The sequence below is a fragment of the Rhinoraja longicauda genome, chromosome 4 (genome assembly GCF_053455715.1).
Source record: "Rhinoraja longicauda isolate Sanriku21f chromosome 4, sRhiLon1.1, whole genome shotgun sequence".
Classification (NCBI taxonomy): Eukaryota; Metazoa; Chordata; class Chondrichthyes; order Rajiformes; family Arhynchobatidae; genus Rhinoraja; species Rhinoraja longicauda.
Window position 1 is genome coordinate 49,869,813 of NC_135956.1, and position 19,165 is coordinate 49,888,977.

At 42.7% G+C, this 19,165-nt stretch overlaps 1 protein-coding gene across 2 annotated transcripts in view; it reads left to right on the top strand.

Moving 5' to 3' along the window:
• The window catches only part of nfatc1 (nuclear factor of activated T cells 1), a 204,182-nt gene that overhangs the window by 9,446 nt on the left and 175,571 nt on the right, over positions 1 to 19,165 (top strand). For both annotated transcript variants that reach the window (XM_078398631.1, XM_078398632.1), the window contains exons 2-3: positions 1,207 to 2,341; positions 7,905 to 8,064. In XM_078398631.1, the coding sequence (XP_078254757.1) occupies positions 1,207 to 2,341; positions 7,905 to 8,064 (1,295 nt within the window). The remainder of the gene's footprint in view (positions 1 to 1,206; positions 2,342 to 7,904; positions 8,065 to 19,165) is intronic.

The window sequence follows — 19,165 nt, forward strand, 5'->3', positions numbered from 1 at the left end:
TGTGCCATGGAAGTGAGCTGATAAAAAATACTGGATACTTCTGCTTTAAAAAGGGAAGGAACATTTAATGGATGTACATAAAATAGTACCTTAAACCCAAGCCCTATCTATCTTTACAGGGTGGATGTAAAAGATATTTAGGCACTATTTCACGATTTCCTATCTTATAAAGAACAAACTGCTGAAGGAACTGAGCAGGATGGGCAGTATCCGTGGAGGCAGAGGGATGGTCAAAGTTTCAGGTCAATCATCCCACCACCCTGCACTCTGTAAATGCAGGCAATCTTCCTGAGCACTCTCGACAAGGAACGAGGAGACTTCTAATACAGGGTAGTGGTATTGGTTTATGTTTTTGTCAAGTGTACTGAGAAACAGTGAAAAAGCTTTGTTTATCCAGACTCTACTAGCTGAGCTACTGTGATGCCCAGTGGCATAGCCGTCAAATTAGTAGATTAGCTTCCAGAGATCTGGATAACTGACCGGGTGACAGGGACAGGAAGAGGTTGATGAGTTGGGGAGGGGTTGACAGAGGTTTAATTTCCACCAGAAATTTTTAAATGAAAGTAATTGAATATATCTGGACTATAAACGGTTCTGTAATCATGAATTATCGGAAAGGAAATCTGTTGTTCTTCTATGTCTGACCTATATATGATTCTGGATGCACAGCACCATGTCTGACTTTTCACTTTTCCCTAAAGTGTCCCAAAAGCCACTCAGACCAGGGATGAGCAATAAAGTCCTGGAGTCATATAGAACAGAAACTAGTCCTTTGGCTCTTCATATTTATGCTGATCATTGCACTTATCTGCACTAATCCCACTAACCCCACTAACCCATATTCATTGCATATATGGAGGCATAAGGAACTGCAGAATAAGCTGGATATCTGTATTGAACACAAAATGATGGAGCAACTTAGTGGGCCAGGCAGAATTTCTGGAGGACATGGATAGGTGATAATTCGAGTCGGGATCCATGTCCTTCAGAGATGTTGCCTGACCCACTGAGTTACCCCAGCATTTTGTGTTCCTCACTCCATCAATGCTAACCCAGCAAGTGACACCACTTACCTTGTGAAAAAATTAGGAAAATAAATTCAGTGATGGGGAACGTAGATAAGATTTTTTTTTCCTATGTGGAAGTTCATAGTTTTATCTTATATGAAAATACTTACTGCAATCTTTTACATTCTTTCTTTCACAGAAGCCTACAATTTTGCTTCACCACACATAAAAGTCACTCCGTCAGGTGTAGTGAATCCTTCTGTTCCTATATTGTGCCATGGCCTGCAGTCTTCAAGCCCAGGTCTCTCTGTACTGCCATCAACACATGGAATGATGGGATATGGGGGCAACATTGACGGCAGTGCTTCAAGCTACTACCTGACTCCGAACATAAGACCAAATGGTGGGGGAGCTCTTGAGAGTCCAAGGATAGAAATTACTCCTTATCCCGGAATGCACATTGCACATAATCAGTTTTCCGGTGAAACTGAGATCGATGGAGTTGAAAATGGTTCAGGGTTTAAACGTTCCAGTTCATTAGTAACACTGCCTCTACCCAATCCAGATGCCTACAGAGACCCATCATGCTTAAGCCCAGCAAGTAGTCTCTCATCTCGTAGTTGTCACTCGGAAGCGTCAGAGTCGAGTTATTCCATTCCTTACGAGGGCTCGCCACTCGCCTCTCCTTGGCAATCACCATGTGTATCCCCCAAAGGAACTACCCACGAGGAGGGATTCCCTCGAGGCCAAGCTGCCTGCACCCTGTGGAACTCCCCCAGGCACTCTCCAGGCACTTCGCCGAGGACGAGCATCACCGAGGAGAACTGGCTGAGTCCACGGCCCACCTCAAGGCCGTCGTCTAGGCCACAGTCCCCGTGTGGCAAAAGAAGGCATTCGTTCAATGGTGGGTACTACCGGCAACCATTTTACTCACCGCATCATTCTCACACACCATCACCGCAGGCATCTCCTCGGGTGAGTGTGACCGAGGAAACGTGGCTGGGGAGTGGGAACCAGTACAATTCTGCTATCCTTGCTGCCATTACTGCCCTCACCACTGACACTTGCATGGACATCAACGACAGTATACCAGTCAAGTCTCCAAGAAGAACAATACAAGACCAGACCCCTTCCATGTCTCTCAAACCTGAGCCAGTTAATGACGATCAACAGGCCTATTCACCTTCAGCAGGTTTGTTGCAAGAAGAATTTTCTGGGACTCATCTTCCCGTCAAAAAAGAAGCTTTTTGTGACCAATATTTATCAGTCCCTCAGCATCCATATCCATGGGCACAACCAAAGTCTGTCTCATCATCACCATCATCATTTGCCAGGTATGAGAGAGAGAAATGTATGACTTTTCTCAACTAATCAGTGTCGATAGATTTCTAAGGGGTGATAAAATGTGACTTCGAGTGGGTTTATAGCTACATGGTCATAAACTTACGCAATATATTTAAAAAATCCGAGTACATAACACAAAATATATCACTGAACCTTTTTTGAAAGTGATTATTTATGAATAGGAGCACTCTTTGACCCATTTCATCAGTCAGTTTTGTCGTAACTGAACTGAATTTCAATTCTAAGTATTGGACTTAATAGATAGGAGTAGGTTAAGGCTATTCAGTCTCTTTAGGCTGCTCCACCATTCAATAAGCTCATGCCTGATCTTCTATCTCAACCATTTTCATACCATGCCTCTATGTCCCTTGATTATTTTAATATCTAGTGTGTGAGTGCAGTATATGACTGAACCTCCACATCCACCTGGGTAGAGAATTCCAAAGATTCATCACCCTCAAACAAAGAAGATTCTCCTCACTTCAGTCCCAAATGGCCCAGCACTTATTTTGAAACTGTAACTTCTGGTATTAGACAGTGAGGGAAAATATACTTTTCCAAGCAAAAGTCAAGTTTTGAAGACTTCAATTCACCTTTCATCCCATAAGTAATCTGAAGCAGATAGTCCAGATTCCCATTACACTTTGTGCAATGGTGGTTCCAGTCAATACAATAGACAATAGACAATAGGTGCAGGAGTAGGCCATTCAGCCCTTCGAGCCAGCACTGCCATTCAATGCGATCATGGCTGATCACTCTCAATCAGTACCCCGTTCCTGCCTTCTCCCCATACCCCCTCACTCCGCTATCCTTAAGAGCTCTATCCAGCTCTCTCTTGAAAGCATCCAACGAACTGGCCTCCACTGCCTTCTGAGGCAGAGAATTCCACACCTTCACCACCCTCTGACTGAAAAAGTTCTTCCTCATCTCCGTTCTAAATGGCCTACCCCTTATTCTCAAACTGTGGCCCCTTGTTCTGGACTTCCCCAACATTGGGAACATGTTATCTGCCTCTAATGTGTCCAATCCCCTAATTATCTTATATGTTTCAATAAGATCCCCCCTCATCCTTCTAAATTCCAGTGTATACAAGCCCAATCGCTCCAGCCTTTCAACATACGACAGTCCCGCCATTCCGGGAATTAACCTAGTGAACCTACGCTGCACGCCCTCCATAGCAAGAATATCCTTCCTCAAATTTGGAGACCAAAACTGCACACAGTACTCCAGGTGCGGTCTCACCAGGTCCCGGTACAACTGTAGAAGGACCTCTTTGCTCCTATACTCAACTCCTCTTGTTATGAAGGCCAACATTCCATTGGCTTTCTTCACTGCCTGCTGTACCTGCATGCTTCCTTTCATTGACTGATGCACTAGGACACCCAGATCTCGTTGAACTCCCCCTCCTCCTAACTTGACACCATGTCCTAACCTGTGGATTAAAAAAACATAATGCTGGAGGAAGTCAATAGGGGGGGGGGGGGGGGGCAGCATCTGTGGAGGGAATGGACATATGACGTTTTGGATTGGGACCCTTCTTCAAACTTGTGTAGTGAAGGGGGGAAAGCTGGAAAAGAGATGTAGGCATGGGGCAAAGCCTGGAAATTGATCGGTGAATACAGGTGAGGTGGGAGTGGGGTCATTGGCAGATGGGTGGAGATTGTGAAAAAGGTTAGAAGTGAAAAGGAGATAAAAGGGTGCCAGATAAGGAAAGAAGAAGAGTGAAATGTAAAGCTAGAGGGTGGGAAACGGGTGGCAGGGACGGGCGTGAGGGGAAAAACAAATGTAGAGTTGTGGGCTACCCAAGTGGAATATGGTATGAACATTGTATTCTCCAATATCAAGTAAAACTCCCTGACCCCTTCCTTCCCTTCGCCGAAATCCCCCGAGTGTGCACACATTTCCCCCATCATCACCAATCTGCTCCTTTTCCTTCCTCCTGAGGCTCAATCCACACACCTTCCTACTGGGAAACCCCCTTTTCCTTTTATTCCTCCTCCTCCCCTCCTACCCCCCATTCTTTTAAACTTAAGACATGAACAGCTAGCTGAGTTGGCCCTGTTTACCTGAATGTTCTTGTGTAAAACACAACAGTGCCAATTAGGTCTTGGGTAGTAGATCCCGAGGCCATTCCCATAGATTGCCTTGCCAGAGGTCTTTAAACAAATCTTCAATATCTCAAAAGGGAAAGATTAAAAAGGATTCAAATTGACTTAATTAATTAACAAAAGCAAGAAGTATATCATAATTGAAAAATTAATAACTTGCTCAACCTCACGGAAGATCCAGCTTATCTCACCATATGAAATGAAAGGAAGACACGCCCCTTTTGCTATCCAAGCCTATCATAAAATTTAGGGCTGATTTTAAAGTGTGTCTGGTCCCTCTGTTCTGCGAGTCAATTCTCCACCACACAGCTCAGTAGTGAGTCCAGGTGGGGATGTCAGAGAGAAGTTGAACTGCAAGACAGAAATAAATAGTTCCCAACTGCTGACCAAGCATAAACATGATTTATGTGTAGGATTGAACTGCAGATGCTGGTTTACACCAAAGATAGAAACAAAATTAACAGTAACAGGATCATTCCGAGTCAGCATGGATTTACGAAGGGGAAATCATGCTTGACAAATCTACTGGAATTTTTTGAGGATGTAACTAGGAAAATTGACAGGGGAGAGTCAATGGATGTGGTGTACCTCGACTTTCAGAAAGCCTTCGACAAGGTCCCACATAGGAGATTAGTGGGCAAAATTAGGGCACATGGCATTGGGGGTAGGGTACTGACATGGATAGAAAATTGGTTGACAGACAGAAAGCAAAGAGTGGGGATAAATGGGTCCCTTTCGGAATGGCAGGCAGTGACCAGTGGGGTACCGCAAGGTTCGGTGCTGGGACCCCAGCTATTTACGATATACATTAATGACTTAGACGAAGGGATTAAAAGTACCATTAGCAAATTTGCAGATGATACTAAGCTGGGGGGTAGTGTGAATTGTGAGGAAGATGCAATAAGGCTGCAGGGTGACTTGGACAGGTTGTGTGAGTGGGCGGATACATGGCAGATGCAGTTTAATGTAGATAAGTGTGAGGTTATTCACTTTGGAAGTAAGAATAGAAAGGCAGATTATTATCTGAATGGTGTCAAGTTAGGAGGAGGGGGAGTTCAACGAGATCTGGGTGTCCTAGTGCATCAGTCAATGAAAGGAAGCATGCAGGTACAGCAGGCAGTGAAGAAAGCCAATGGAATGTTGGCCTTCGTAACAAGAGGAGTTGAGTATAGGAGCAAAGAGGTCCTTCTACAGTTGTACCGGGCCCTGGTGAGACTGCACCTGGAGTACTGTGTGCAGTTTTGGTCTCCAAATTTGAGGAAGGATATTCTTGCTATGGAGGGCGTGCAGCGTAGGTTCACTAGGTTAATTCCCGGAATGGCGGGACTGTCGTATGTTGAAAGGCTGGAGCGATTGGGCTTGTATACACTGGAATTTAGAAGGATGAGGGGGGATCTTATTGAAACATATAAGATAATTAAGGGATTGGACACATTAGAGGCAGGAAACATGTTCCCAATGTTGGGGGAGTCCAGAACAAGGGGCCACAGTTTAAGAATAAGGGGTAGGCCATTTAGAACGGAGATGAGGAAGAACTTTTTCAGTCAGAGAGTGGTGAAGGTGTGGAATTCTCTGCCTCAGAAGGCAGTGGAGGCCTGTTCGTTGGATGCTTTCAAGAGAGAGCTGGATAGAGCTCTTAAGGATAGCGGAGTGAGGGGGTATGGGGAGAAGGCAGGAACGGGGTACTGATTGAGAGTGATCAGCCATGATCGCATTGAATGGCGGTGCTGGCTCGAAGGGCTGAATGGCCTACTCCTGCACCTATTGTCTATTGTCTATTGTCTAAAATTCTGGAGTAACTCAGCAGCACTGGCAGCATCTCTGGAGAGAAGGAATGGGTGACGTTTCAGGTCAAGTCCCTTTCTTCAGACTGATTCAACTCATTATGTTTGCACTTGTGATCGATGCTTATTATGTCAACCTTCTCCCCAGTCCTTTTAAAAGTTGCATTTCCTGTGAAATTGTCATTATTTTTTTTTAAATGGAACACATTAAGTTAGGGAGAAATATAATTTATGCTTAAGAATTCATTGAGTTATTATTTAGTAAATATTTAGTTTGAAAAAAAAATCAACTCATGGTCATTTATTTTCGAGTATATTTTTCTCATTTTGTTTACTTGAGTTCCCAAAATATTTAAAGCAAATTTTTGAGATAAAGAACAAACCATCTGAAGCCATCTCCTAATTTAGTTGAAGGAGTTCTACACAGACATATTTTGCAAGACCTAAAGAAAAAACTAAATAAATTCAATGTCAGTTTTAGGAAGAAAGTTATAAATAAAATTATTAGTGATCATTTATAAAATGACCATCGGCTATTATATTGCAGTTTTGAATTTCCTTTTCATTTCCAGCTTTGTATAAAACTGGAAAGATTACATTCATCTTAATTTAATCCAAGAAGAAAGCTTGATTTATTTTCAGATCACATAAATGTTTATATATAACGATAATCACAATCTATTTGAAAGTGGTTGACGTCTGGAAAAAATCTACTAAAATCTGATTTATTTTAAGTTTCCAATGATGAAAATGTTATTACCACAAAATAAGTTGATTGGGGGAGGAAATGTCAGCGGTGAATTCACTCTCTTGTTTACTTGCCCCTCTGCTCATTTTAAGGTGATGTACATATAACACAGAAGTTGCTTTTATTAACCATCGACGGATTCACTAATTGCATGTGTTCAGGTCATTTGGGAATTGAGCTATTTTTATAAGGAATCAGATGTATTATGCATAATCAGACATCAAGCTAAGGGAGTATTAAACTCAAAGATTCTAATGGAGAGCATCAGAAATCTAAGCTACAGGAAACAAATTGCTGAGCAGCGATACCTAATAATGCAAAGCAGCACTATAATAAACACCAGTTGATTGAAAGACAATCCTTAAATTCTTGATGCAATGGGAACTTTCCATGATACTAGAACTGGTTAAAGAAACTATTTAGTTTTTTTAGTTTAGTTTAGAGACACAGTGCGGAAACAGGCCGTTTGACCCACCAGGTCCACGCCGACCAGCAATTCCCGCATATTAACACTGTTATCAACACTATCCTACACACACTAGGGACAATTTTTACATCTACCAAGCCAATTAAACTACATACCTGTATGTCTTTGTCAACAAAGATGTTAATGAAATGGGTTTCTGATCAGTTGGGAGCTAGTGTCACGTGGCAAGAGTGGTTAATTGTCATATGTACCAAAAATGGAACATTGAAAATTCTTTCCTGTGGATTGAACCTTAGCTTTTCATATAAGTAAAATAATTTTTTGAATTAACTCATTATTATGCCTATGATGGGATATTTACTATAGAAAAGTTAATTTGAAATATGTGACTCTGTGTTGATGCAGGATTTATAGATTGAGTTATTTTGGTGTGGTGAAAGTGGATTTGTTAGATTGCTAAACTAAATAATGTTTACTTCTGCTTAGCTCTACTTTACCTGCCCTTGACTGGCAGCTGCCATCCCATTCAGGACCATACGAGCTGGAGATTGAAGTACAGCCTAAGTCACATCACAGAGCCCACTACGAGACAGAGGGCAGTCGTGGAGCTGTAAAGGCATCTGGTGGCGGACATCCAATTGTGCAGGTTCATACTCCACATTACTACAAACTGGTATATTTCAACTCGCACAATGTCTACTTGGTCTAGAAGGTGTATGTGCTGCAGTGAGAGTTCTGCGTTAAGCCTTGGTACAGTTGCAGTTAATTCTTTCTCAGGAGTGTGGTTGTGCAGTAAGCTCCCTTGGATCCATGTACCCTGTGCTGTTGGTGGTTTGACGGGAACAACCAACATAAGTGCCTGTGAGATCACAGAGCTTTCACAGGAACAACGACTTTAAAGAGAGGGGTTTGGGGGGATGGGAATTTGGTGTTGAGGGGAAAGAAGACATAAGTAAAATAATTAATGATCTAAAGTTAAGTCTTGAATGTTTACTCTTGCTGTAACACATTATTATGGAGTGCCTTAATCAGAACACGTCTGAAATACTACATTTAACCATGTTGGAATAAGAGAAAGCAATAGCATTTATTTACCAGATAATTACTTCTAGTAATTAGAAGTAATCTTTAAGTTAGGGGATTGAGATTGAATAAAGTTTATTGTGTTTCCTTGAGTTTGGAGGACTGAGAAATGATTTAATTGAGGTATTTAAAAGGATAAATGGATTCACTAGGCTAGACCCTGAAGGACTATTTCCTCTGGGAGGGAATGGGGACTGGGGAGGCACTGGGGATTTTATTATGCAACCACTGTCAATCATTGGTGTCTACCAGGTCTCTCAGATATAACTGTCCTGTGAAGGTTGTCATCAGCTGCATTTTGAATTGAGTTGCTCACAAAGCCAATTCAAAGAACATTGAACGATAATTTGACACGTACATAGACTAGACCATACTAGCTTTTCTAGATGATGTCAGGGATACACGTTGTCTAAGTAACTCTACTGTTGTGAGCACAAAGGCGAAACTAAGTTGTCTGTCATTGTGAGTGTTGGCCAAAGCCTCTTAATGTATTTTTTGTTATGGCTTAACATGCAAACCTGTGTAACTCTGGACTCTCATTGAGTTAATTATACCTCATCCTGGAGACACAACCAACCTTTAACACCAAAAATGCACATATAGTTTATTGTTCAATTTGATTTTTTGTTGTTGTAATTACTCTTGTAGAAAGGAACACATTGTTCCTGCCCTGTGATGTACGTACTCATTTTTAAAGTAAAACTAGACGACCCGTGGACCTGTTGGGTCCCGTTGGGTCCCGTTGTTACTAAAGGTTCTTTTAACTGAGCAGCAGGAGGAGCGGGTTGTGCAGCAGCCGGTTAAATTATTTCCAGACTCCCCCTCCCACAGAATCAGTCAGACCCCCCCACATCCCCCTCCCCTGCAATGCACAGCAAGATCCCACTCAGATTATACTCAAATAACTCTTGCATTTGAACCACAACCCCAATCGGCTCCAAACCTCTCCTGCATTGGATCTCATCCCCAGAATCAGTCAGACCCCCACATCCACTCCCCTGCAAGAGATTAATATATATTAATAGTTATACAATATAACATTTTATATTCTTACATTATTATTTTTAAAGTATTTTTATTAGTACTATTATATTATATCATTATTTTTATTATTACCCTGGAGGTGTGTGTGCCGTACTGCCCGCTGGGGGTTGTAGTCCGGTTGATGGTCCAGGGTGCTGTGGCCAGGCGGGAGGCGCGCACAAGATAGCGGAGCGGGGAGAGAAGGAGAAGAAGGATAGCGGCCGCCATTGTTGTTGGAGTCATCGACGGCGCCGTCGGTTAAAGCGGGCGCTGGAGGAGATGGAGGGGAACGATGAGACAATGGGGCCAATGACTATCTTCCTCCTGCTCGGAGTCTTCCTTGGGGATGGGCGAGAGGGGAGAGGAAAGGGGAGAGGGAGCCAATCACCCTGGACCCGGGCGGCCATCGCGGCGGCCAGCAACAGGAGAGCAGCCATAAGGCGCTGCCGCACGTTCGTCCTGCCAGCGGCCATCTTCTTTCACCTTCTCACTTCCCCCCACCCCCCCATTCTCCTCCCCCAGCCCCACTCTTACTCTCCCCCCCTTTCCCCACCACCCCTCTTTCCCCCACTCTCTCTTCCCCCATCACCAACCCCCTCCCCACCACCCCTGCTGTCCCCATCCCCAGTCCCACTCTCCCTCCCACCCCCACTCTCTCCTCCTCCCACCCTCCCCGTCCCCCCCACTCTTACTCTCCCGGAGTGGCGGACTACTGGAAAGGGGCAGGGCGGCGGCTGTGACCTAGATGACCTGGGATTACTCGCGGCGGTTGTGGGGGAGGGGGGAGAGAGAAGCGAGGGGAGGGAGGAGGGAAGCGAGGGGAGAGAGGAGAGGGAAGCCCTTGATTGCGGGCGGGCGGCTCCGCTAACGGCGTCCATCTTGTTTGTGTGAGTGAAGAGAGAGGCCGTGCGTGCCATATGGTGACGTCAGACGCACAGCAGCCCTTGGAAAAAGGTGTATGGAAAGGAGATTTTTGAACTTTAAAACCTCTGTAACTTAAAAAATATAACACCGATTTAAATGAAACTTGTTATAGTGTCCGCGAGAGTGGTCATTAAGGTGGCGAAAAAATTGTGGCGCTATGGTTAACCAATTTTGCAAAATCACAGAAATACATTTATTTACATACGGACATATATATGTATATATATATAAGATCTGTGGACCCGTTGGGTCCAAACCTCTCCTGCATTGGTCTAGTACCCTCCCCTTCCCCACTCCTCCCTCCCCCCTTCCACCCCCCCCACTGGCCCACTCCATCCCCCTTATCCCCCCTCTTCCCCTCCCCCCTCACTCTCTCACCCACTCCATCCCCCCTCAATCTCCCCTACCCCCCCCTCACTCTTAGGGGCTCTCCGGCGGTGCCGCCATTTCCGCCATTGGGTGGCGGGAACCTTCCCCACTGCTTCCGCTCCACTCCCCCATCCCTCATTGGCTGCTGCTCCCGTCAATGAAATGGCGATTTTAAAATGGCAATCTCATATATGACCCATTGGCTTCCCATTGTGAAGTCGACCACGGAGGTATTACTGCGCAGGCACGGCTGACGGGCACGGCAAGTGGAAAAGGGATTTATTAAAGCTTAAAATGTCAATAATTTTTAACAAAACCTGCTACTTGCACACCGCAGGCCAATGGTGAGTAAGGTGGGCCTAAAATTATTGTGCTATCATGTACCGTTTGGCTGTATTTTGGGAACAAACAAACATACATACAAACATACAAACATACATACAAGATGAGAGTTTTAGTAATATAATATATATATATACTAGACCAAGTGGGCCCAAACCTCTCCTACATTGGTGCAATACCCTCTCCTCCCCCCCTCCTCTCTCGTCCCCTCCCCCTCTCCCCCCTTCCCCCCTCCCGTTCGCAAACTCCACACCTGGAGGAAGGTGTTTGCAACTCCACACAGACAGCAACCAAGGTCCCGATTGAACCTGAGGTCTCTGGTGTTGTGAGGCAGTAGCTTTACCAACGGCCACTCTGCCACCCTGAATACGGCCTGCATTAGTGAGAATTATCTTTAAGGAGAGGTTGGACAAATTTAGATTGTTTTCTCTGAAGTGTCAGAGATTGAGGGGAGATTTGATAGAAGTATACAGTGGGATGTAGATCTACTACAGAAATGGATAGCAGATAGAATTTAATTCCAAGCAAGTGAGATGTTGCACTTTGGGAGGTTGAGGTCAAATGTACGGGGAAGGTATGTGGTTGTTGGTAAGTCCCTTAACGGCATTGATGTGCAGAAGGATCTTGAGGTCCAGGTCTATAACACCCTGACAGTGACAACACAAATAGCTATGGTGGTAATTAAGACGTATGGTTGGGGCATTGAGTGTAAGAGTCTAAAAGACTTAGGCTAGACTGCATACGGAGTATTACATGCAATTCTGCTCCATTATAGGAAGGTTGTGGAGGCTTTGGAGAGGATGCAGAAGAGTCTTACCAAAATGTTCCCTGGATTAGTCAAGTCAAGTCAAGTCAATTTTATTTGTATAGCACATTTAAAAACAACCCACGTTGACCAAAGTGCTGTACATCTGTTTAGGTACTAAGGAAAAAATGAAACATACAGTAGCACACAAACATAACAGCACATACAAAACAGTTCACAGCGCCTCCTCAATGAGCCTCAAACGCTAGGGAGTAGATTTAGGTTTTGAGCCTGGACTTAAAGTAGTCGATGGAGGGGGCAGTTCTGATGGGGAGTGGGATGCTGTTCCACAGTCTAGGAGCTGCAACCGCAAAAGCGCGGTCACCCCTGAGCTTAAACCTAGACCGCGGGATAGTGAGTAGCCTAAAGCCGGCCGACCTGAGGGACCTGGAGTTAGAGAGGTGGGTTAGAAGATTTTTGATGTGGGGGGGGGGGAATGTCCATTTAGGGCTTTATATGTGAATAGGAGGAGCTTGAAGTTGATTCTGTACCGTACAGGGAGCCAGTGGAGAGAGGCCAGAATCGGCGTGATGTGGTCCCTTTTACGGGTACCCGTCAGGAGTCTCGCTGCGGCGTTTTGGACCAGTTGTAGGCGGGACAGGGATGATTGGCTGATCCCAGTGTATAGGGAGTTGCAGTCGTCTAGGCGGGAGGAAATGAAAGCGTGAATGATTTTTTCAGTGTCGTCGAATTGGAGGAAAGGTTTGATTTTAGCTATGGTACGAAGTTGGAAGAAGCTGGCTTTTACCACAGCGTTGACTTGCTTGTCAAACTTTAATGCAGAGTCAAATATCACGTCGAGGTTTTTGACATGCGGTTTGACTAGGCAGGATAAGCTTCCAAGACTGCCTGTTATCGATTTGATGGAGTCGGGGGGGCCGAATAAATGGCCTACCCCTTATTCTTAAAATGTGGTCCCTGGTTCTGGACTCCCCCAACATTGGGAACATGTTTCCTGTCTCTAACGTGTCCAAACCCTTAATAATCTTATGTTTCAATAAGATCCCCTCTCATCCTTCTAAATTCCAGTGTATACAAGGCTAGTCACTCCAGTCTTTCAACATACGACAGTCCCGTCATTCCGGGAATTAACCTAGTAAACCTAGGCTGCACGCCCTCAATAGCAAGAATATCCTTCCTCAATTTTGGAGACCAAAACTGCACACAGTACTCCAGGTGTGGTCTCACTAGGGCCCTGTACAACTGCAGAAGGACCTCTTTGCTCCTATATTCCTCTTGTCATGAAGGCCAACATTCCATTGGCTTTCTTCACTGCCTGCTTTAACTGCATGCTTCCTTTCAGTGACTGATGTATGAGGACACCCAAATCTCGTTGTACGTCCCCTTTTCCTAACTTGACACCATTCAGATAATAATCTTATTCTTACCACCAATGTGGATAACCTCACACTTATCCACATTAAATTGCATCTGCCATGCATCTGCCCACTCACACAACCTGCCCAAGTCACCCTGCAACCTCATAGCATCTTCCTCACAGTTCACACTGCCACCCAGCTTTGTGTCATCTGCAAATTTGCTAATGTTACATTTAATCCATTCATCCAAGTCATTAATGTATATTGTAAATAGCTGTGGTCCCAGCACCGAGCCTAGCGGTACCCCACTAGTCACTGCCTGGCATTCTGAAAGAGACCATATATTTCCACTCTTTGCTTTCTGTCTGCCAACCAATTTTCTAACCATGTCAGTACCCTGCCCCCAATACCATGTGCTCTAATTTTGCACACTAATCTCCTATGTGCGACCTTGTCGAAGGCTTTCTGAAAGTCAAGGCACACTACATCCACCGGCTCTCCCCTGTCCATTTTCCTAGTTACATCCTCAAAAAATTCCCGAAGATTAGTCAAGCATGATTTCCCCTTCGTAAATCCATGCTGACTCGGAACGATCCTGTTATTGCTATCCAAATGCTCCGTAATTTCGTCTTTTATAATTGACTCCAGCATCTTCCCCACCACTGATGTCAGACTAGCTGGTCTATAATTTCCTGTTTTCTCTCTCCCTCCTTTCTTAAAAAGTGGGATAACATTAGCTACCCTCCAATCCACAGGAACTGTTCCTGAATCTATAGAACATTGGAAAATGATCACCAATGCGTCCACGATTTCTAGAGCCACCTCCTTAAGTACTCTGGGATGCCGACCGTCAGGCCCTGGGGATTTATCAGCCTTTAGTCCTTCTTGGTGAATAAGGCTATAATAAATCAATACCAATAGATTATTATAAAAAGTTTCAGTCAGTTAAAATGTATTTTCATGTTTTAACTCTTCACCATGCATTTTTATTGGCGCTGGATGAGAAGGCCAAGAGAAAATTTGGCGGAAGTCTTGACAATCACAAAGGGTTTACACAAAGTAAAATTTAAAACAATTGTTTTCAATGGCAATAGGCAAGGATTTAAAGGGATTGACAAAATAAAGTAGAGAAAATTGCCAGTTTTTATTCTGCGGGGCTTGCAGAGTCATACCAGCGTCAATAAACAATTGCTTTCTCTTCATTTTGTATCTTCTTTTATAGAGTAATAAATCGGTTTCAGATGTTTTGAAGATGTCTCATTTAGCGATGCTAATTTGAATGAATTAATTTAAAATGTATGAAAAATATATATTTGCATTGGTAAGCTGAGTTACAATTAGTGGCATTGTTAGGCACCAGAATAGTCAAATGTTTGATTTCTCTAATAAGGAAAATAATAGTTATGAAGAAACGCATAAAATCAAGAGTTGAGTGTATAATTGCCATATATTCTGGTGATGGAGTAATTAAATTCTTGCTTGCTGCAGCTTGAAAAGCCATTTACGTAACACACAAATGTACAATAATCGATAATACAATTATTGGCAATTCGTGATACTTGGTAACCAGAACATAATAATGCCAAACCAAAGTCCGTAGTGCAACCAAAAAAAAGTGCATAGATTGCCACAATTGCTGAGGTAGTGGTTAGTGTCGTGCAGTGTTTAAGAGCTTGATAGTTGCTGGGAAGAATCTGTTCTTGAACTTGGAGGCCGTTGTTTTCAGGCTCCTGTACCCACATCCTGATGGTTGTATTGAAATGAGAACATTGTTTACTTCTGGTTTGGATATTAAATAAAAGCTTAAAGAGATGCAATGAAAGTATATGAATTCCAGTAATTCATGTCTAATTACCATTGATTGTGGAGTTAATAAAAATACATGACTAGCCTGTTCGGTCTTTGCTGACATAGATACTACAGGAAAGTGAAGGCTCTATGATTATGAAGGGTTTTGGTTAGGTTGATGTGTGGAAGACTCATAACCTAGGTGCCAAAAATATAAGTTTGTCCTCTTGAATTTAGTTGCCTCAAGTAGCTAGAGTATGGAATTGACTACCACAATTAGAATAGGTGCATTTAAGGTAAATTTAATATACAGAGGGATCTTGGGGTCCAAGTCCATAACTCTGTGAAAGTGACAACACAAGTAGATAGAATGGTAAAGAAGGCATAAGGTATGCTTGATTTCAATGGTTGGGGAATTGAGTGTAAGAGCCAGGAAGCCTTGATGCAGCTTTATGGGCCTGGTAATGATGCATTTGGAGCATTGTGTGCAGTTCTGGTCACCCCATTGCAGGAAGGATGTAGAGACTTTGGAAAAGATGTGGAGAAAGTTTGGCCAGAATGAGGCTTGGATTGTATGATATTAGTTACAGGGAGAGGTTGGACAGGCTTTGATTGTTTACTCTGGAATGCCGGAGATTGTGAGGACACGATAGATGTATATAAAATTATGGAAATGATTGATAGGGTAAACACTCTGAACCTATTTCGGAGGATGGAAATATCAAATGCAAGAGGGCATAGCTTAAGGTGAGAGGGGCAAAGTTAAAAGGAGAAGAGCAGGGCAAGTCTTTTCCCACAAAGGGTCGACAGTGCCTGGAACGTGCTGTGGGGGAGGGGAGTGGGTGGAGGCAGATAAGATCATGGCATTTTAGAGTCTTTTGGATTAACACATGCATATGCAGGGCATATAAAGATATGGATTATGTGCAGGCAGATAAGGGTTGGTCTTGTTCAGCACTGACATTAGAATATCACAGAGTCGAAGGAATAAAGATGTTTGCTGATCGTTTGAAATGAAGTGTGAAACATGCGCAGCAGCTTAGATCTTTTGAGCTGAATGGCCTGTTTCTGTTCTACTGTAAAGTTTTTTGTGCAACACACTTTCTGATAGCAGCAAAGTGTTAATTGTGATAAAGATTCTGAATAAGTAATCTCATTTCAAAATACAGTGGCAGTGAATCTGAATTGTAAACACAATGACCCCTTTTAATACTACTGGGATCTTGCATCAAATAATTTGGAATTGATTTTTGTGAAGTATTTATAAGGTTTAATGTCCTGGCAATGAGGCTCTGTTTGATTAGTGTGCGCAATGGAGCAAACTGTGCTGCCCTGGCAGTATTAGTCAATACCCAAGCACAGGAACAAGAACTTATATTCACATAGTGCCAACAACTCAGTAGAGTTTTGCAATATGCAATACAGAAGTGTTATTAAACAAAATTTGACATTGAACATTGAGAAGATATTGTGATAGGTGTTCAGATGTTTTAACGAAGAAAATCTTACACATTTCACAATTTATTGATATTCCAGCCACTTTCTAACCAATGGAATACTTTTAAATTGGAATCACAGTTGGAAAGCAGGCTCTGTAAAAAAAAGAAAAATGGTTTGAAAAAAACTCCACAATCTGTTTTTAGGAATGTTATTATTGAGGAATAATAATGTCCGGGGTACCAGAACGAACATCTTGGCTCTTCTTTGAAATAGTGGGGATCTATTATGACCGTAAGGTCATAAGGCCATAACTGTTAGGAGCAGAATTAGTACATTCAGCCCATCAAGTCTATTCAATCATTGCTGGTCTATCTCTCCCGCCTAACCCAATGCCCCTGTCTTCTCCCCATAACCCCTGACACCTGCACATGGGAAAGCAGATGAAACATATCACCTCCAACATAGCAATGTTCTCCATTTCTGGTGATGAATAACTTAACCTATTATTTGTCATATCTGTTTAAATCTGGGTCCTCTGTACAGAAGGGACCATGATGGGGAGTGCCATGGACAGGATGAGACGGAGCAGTTGTTTAACTTGCATCCAGGGCATTAGAGTTGCACGTGCGATTGAATTGATTGGCAGCTGCAGAAAAGTTGCAATGAAAGAAGACCTGAGATTAGAGAGGTGTAAATTTTGAAAGGGTGATTGTAAGTGACTTAGTGGAAGAACCTTTTTCAGTAAAGTATGCAGACGAAATAGGTCTGGGAGGGAGAAGGGGGATGCATGTGAAAAAAACAAACGAGGAAGCAATCAGGTTTGTCCCTATTTGTAATGACTAATGGAAGCAATAAGGTGACGTGAGATGGCAAGATCAAGGGGATGGTCCTTTACACTATACATGGGATATACAGCATAGAAACAGGTCGCTCAGCCCATCTAGTATTCACTCTCCATTGGAGTCTCTTCTGAACATTGCCTATTAAAGTGTATTTTCCCTCTCTTGCACATGTAGCCGGCCTCCCATCGCACCAACTACTCCCGTGGGAGTGAGCTCCACAATCACGTCACACTCTGAATAAGGAGATTTCTTCTGAGGTTTTTAATGGCAGTGATCAAAGGTTGGAGATTGCTTATGGAGGGTAAGATTAGAGGGGGCACTCAGAGGAAAGAGAGCATGGAGAGTGAGACAGAGGTTGACATCAAGAAGATCAGAAGCTACTCAGTACAGAGGCCAAAGGAGGAAAGTACTGAGGATACCAAGTTAAGAATATTTTTACACCATTCAGTAGGCAAGGCTGTATTGGAAAAGGTCAGACTTCTTCTTATGTTTGAGCATGATCAAGATTTGTGCATGTTTTCACCTGTATCCACAAAAGTCATTGTCAGACAAATCTGTTATAAGAAGATTAACATTGGGTGTTATTACCAAACTAATGCCAATGCTACAAAGGTATGGCAAGCCTAAAAAAAAATAGATGATATTTATAGAAAAACACAACAGCTTCTCCCCATATGTGTAAAGTGCAATAATCTCTCCACTGCAGGCTGGATATTCTTTGTTAATGAAAACTTTGCACGCAGCAGTAAAATCTCAAAAGTATCTTGCTGTTTAAGGTTAGCCAGTGTTTGGATTAAATTGTGCACTTTATTTTTGGGCACACTCAATTCTATTAATACATATTTCATATCTTGAAATTCAATAATGGGACATTGATTAGAGCTGAGATCTTCAATCTGTCAGCACTTTCCCATAATAGCTTCAATATAAAGTGAAGGAAGCTATCAAACGTTTGAACTTACTCTATGACACGGTAAAAACATAAACAATGCAGCAGAAATCCCAGTTTCCATGTATAATTATTCAGCGGTCACACTGTTTCTTGTTGCTGAAACCTCTTCCAATCTTACAACCCTCAGAAACCTCTGTACTATTCCAATCCTATCTCCAATTTTTCCAGAACCGGTAGCCGACCTTTTTGCTACCTAGGTCCTATTGTCAGGAGTTCCTTTATTATATCTTCCTTTGTCTCTACTTTGTTTGCCTTACAAATATTAATCCGTTTGACCAGGTTTATAGTCAACTATCCTAATATTTCCCGTAACACACTGTGATATCACACCTCGCAGTACATAAATTAAAGTCATTGTTGCTTTATCCAAAATAATAGTGAAAGATATGGACCTAATTTTTATTGCAGTATAAGCAAAAACTTGTTGCTCAGAATATTGGGCCAAAACAAGTTGCTTTGGGGACTACCCATGTTCAGCCACTCCCAAGGTAGATCCTGAACTTTATGAGTCTGCTGTAAGTACAAGGTTATCAACCATTATCAAGTTTACTCCCATGATTTTGTGCCTTATTTTTGCATTTGATGAAGATTACATATCATCAATTATTTTGGCAAGATTCTGGGATAGATCATCTAATTTATACAAAGTCAAAGTTTGAGAAACTCAATAAAAATGAAGTCTGAAGAAGGGTTCTGATCTGAAATATCACCTATTCTTTTTCTCCAGAGATGCTGCCTGGTCTGTTGAGTTACTCAAGGATTTTATATCTATCTTTGGTATAAATCAGTATCTGCAGTTCCATCTTACTCAATAAAAATAAAATTGGAAATTTAGATGTAATTTTAATGGTAGAAATCAT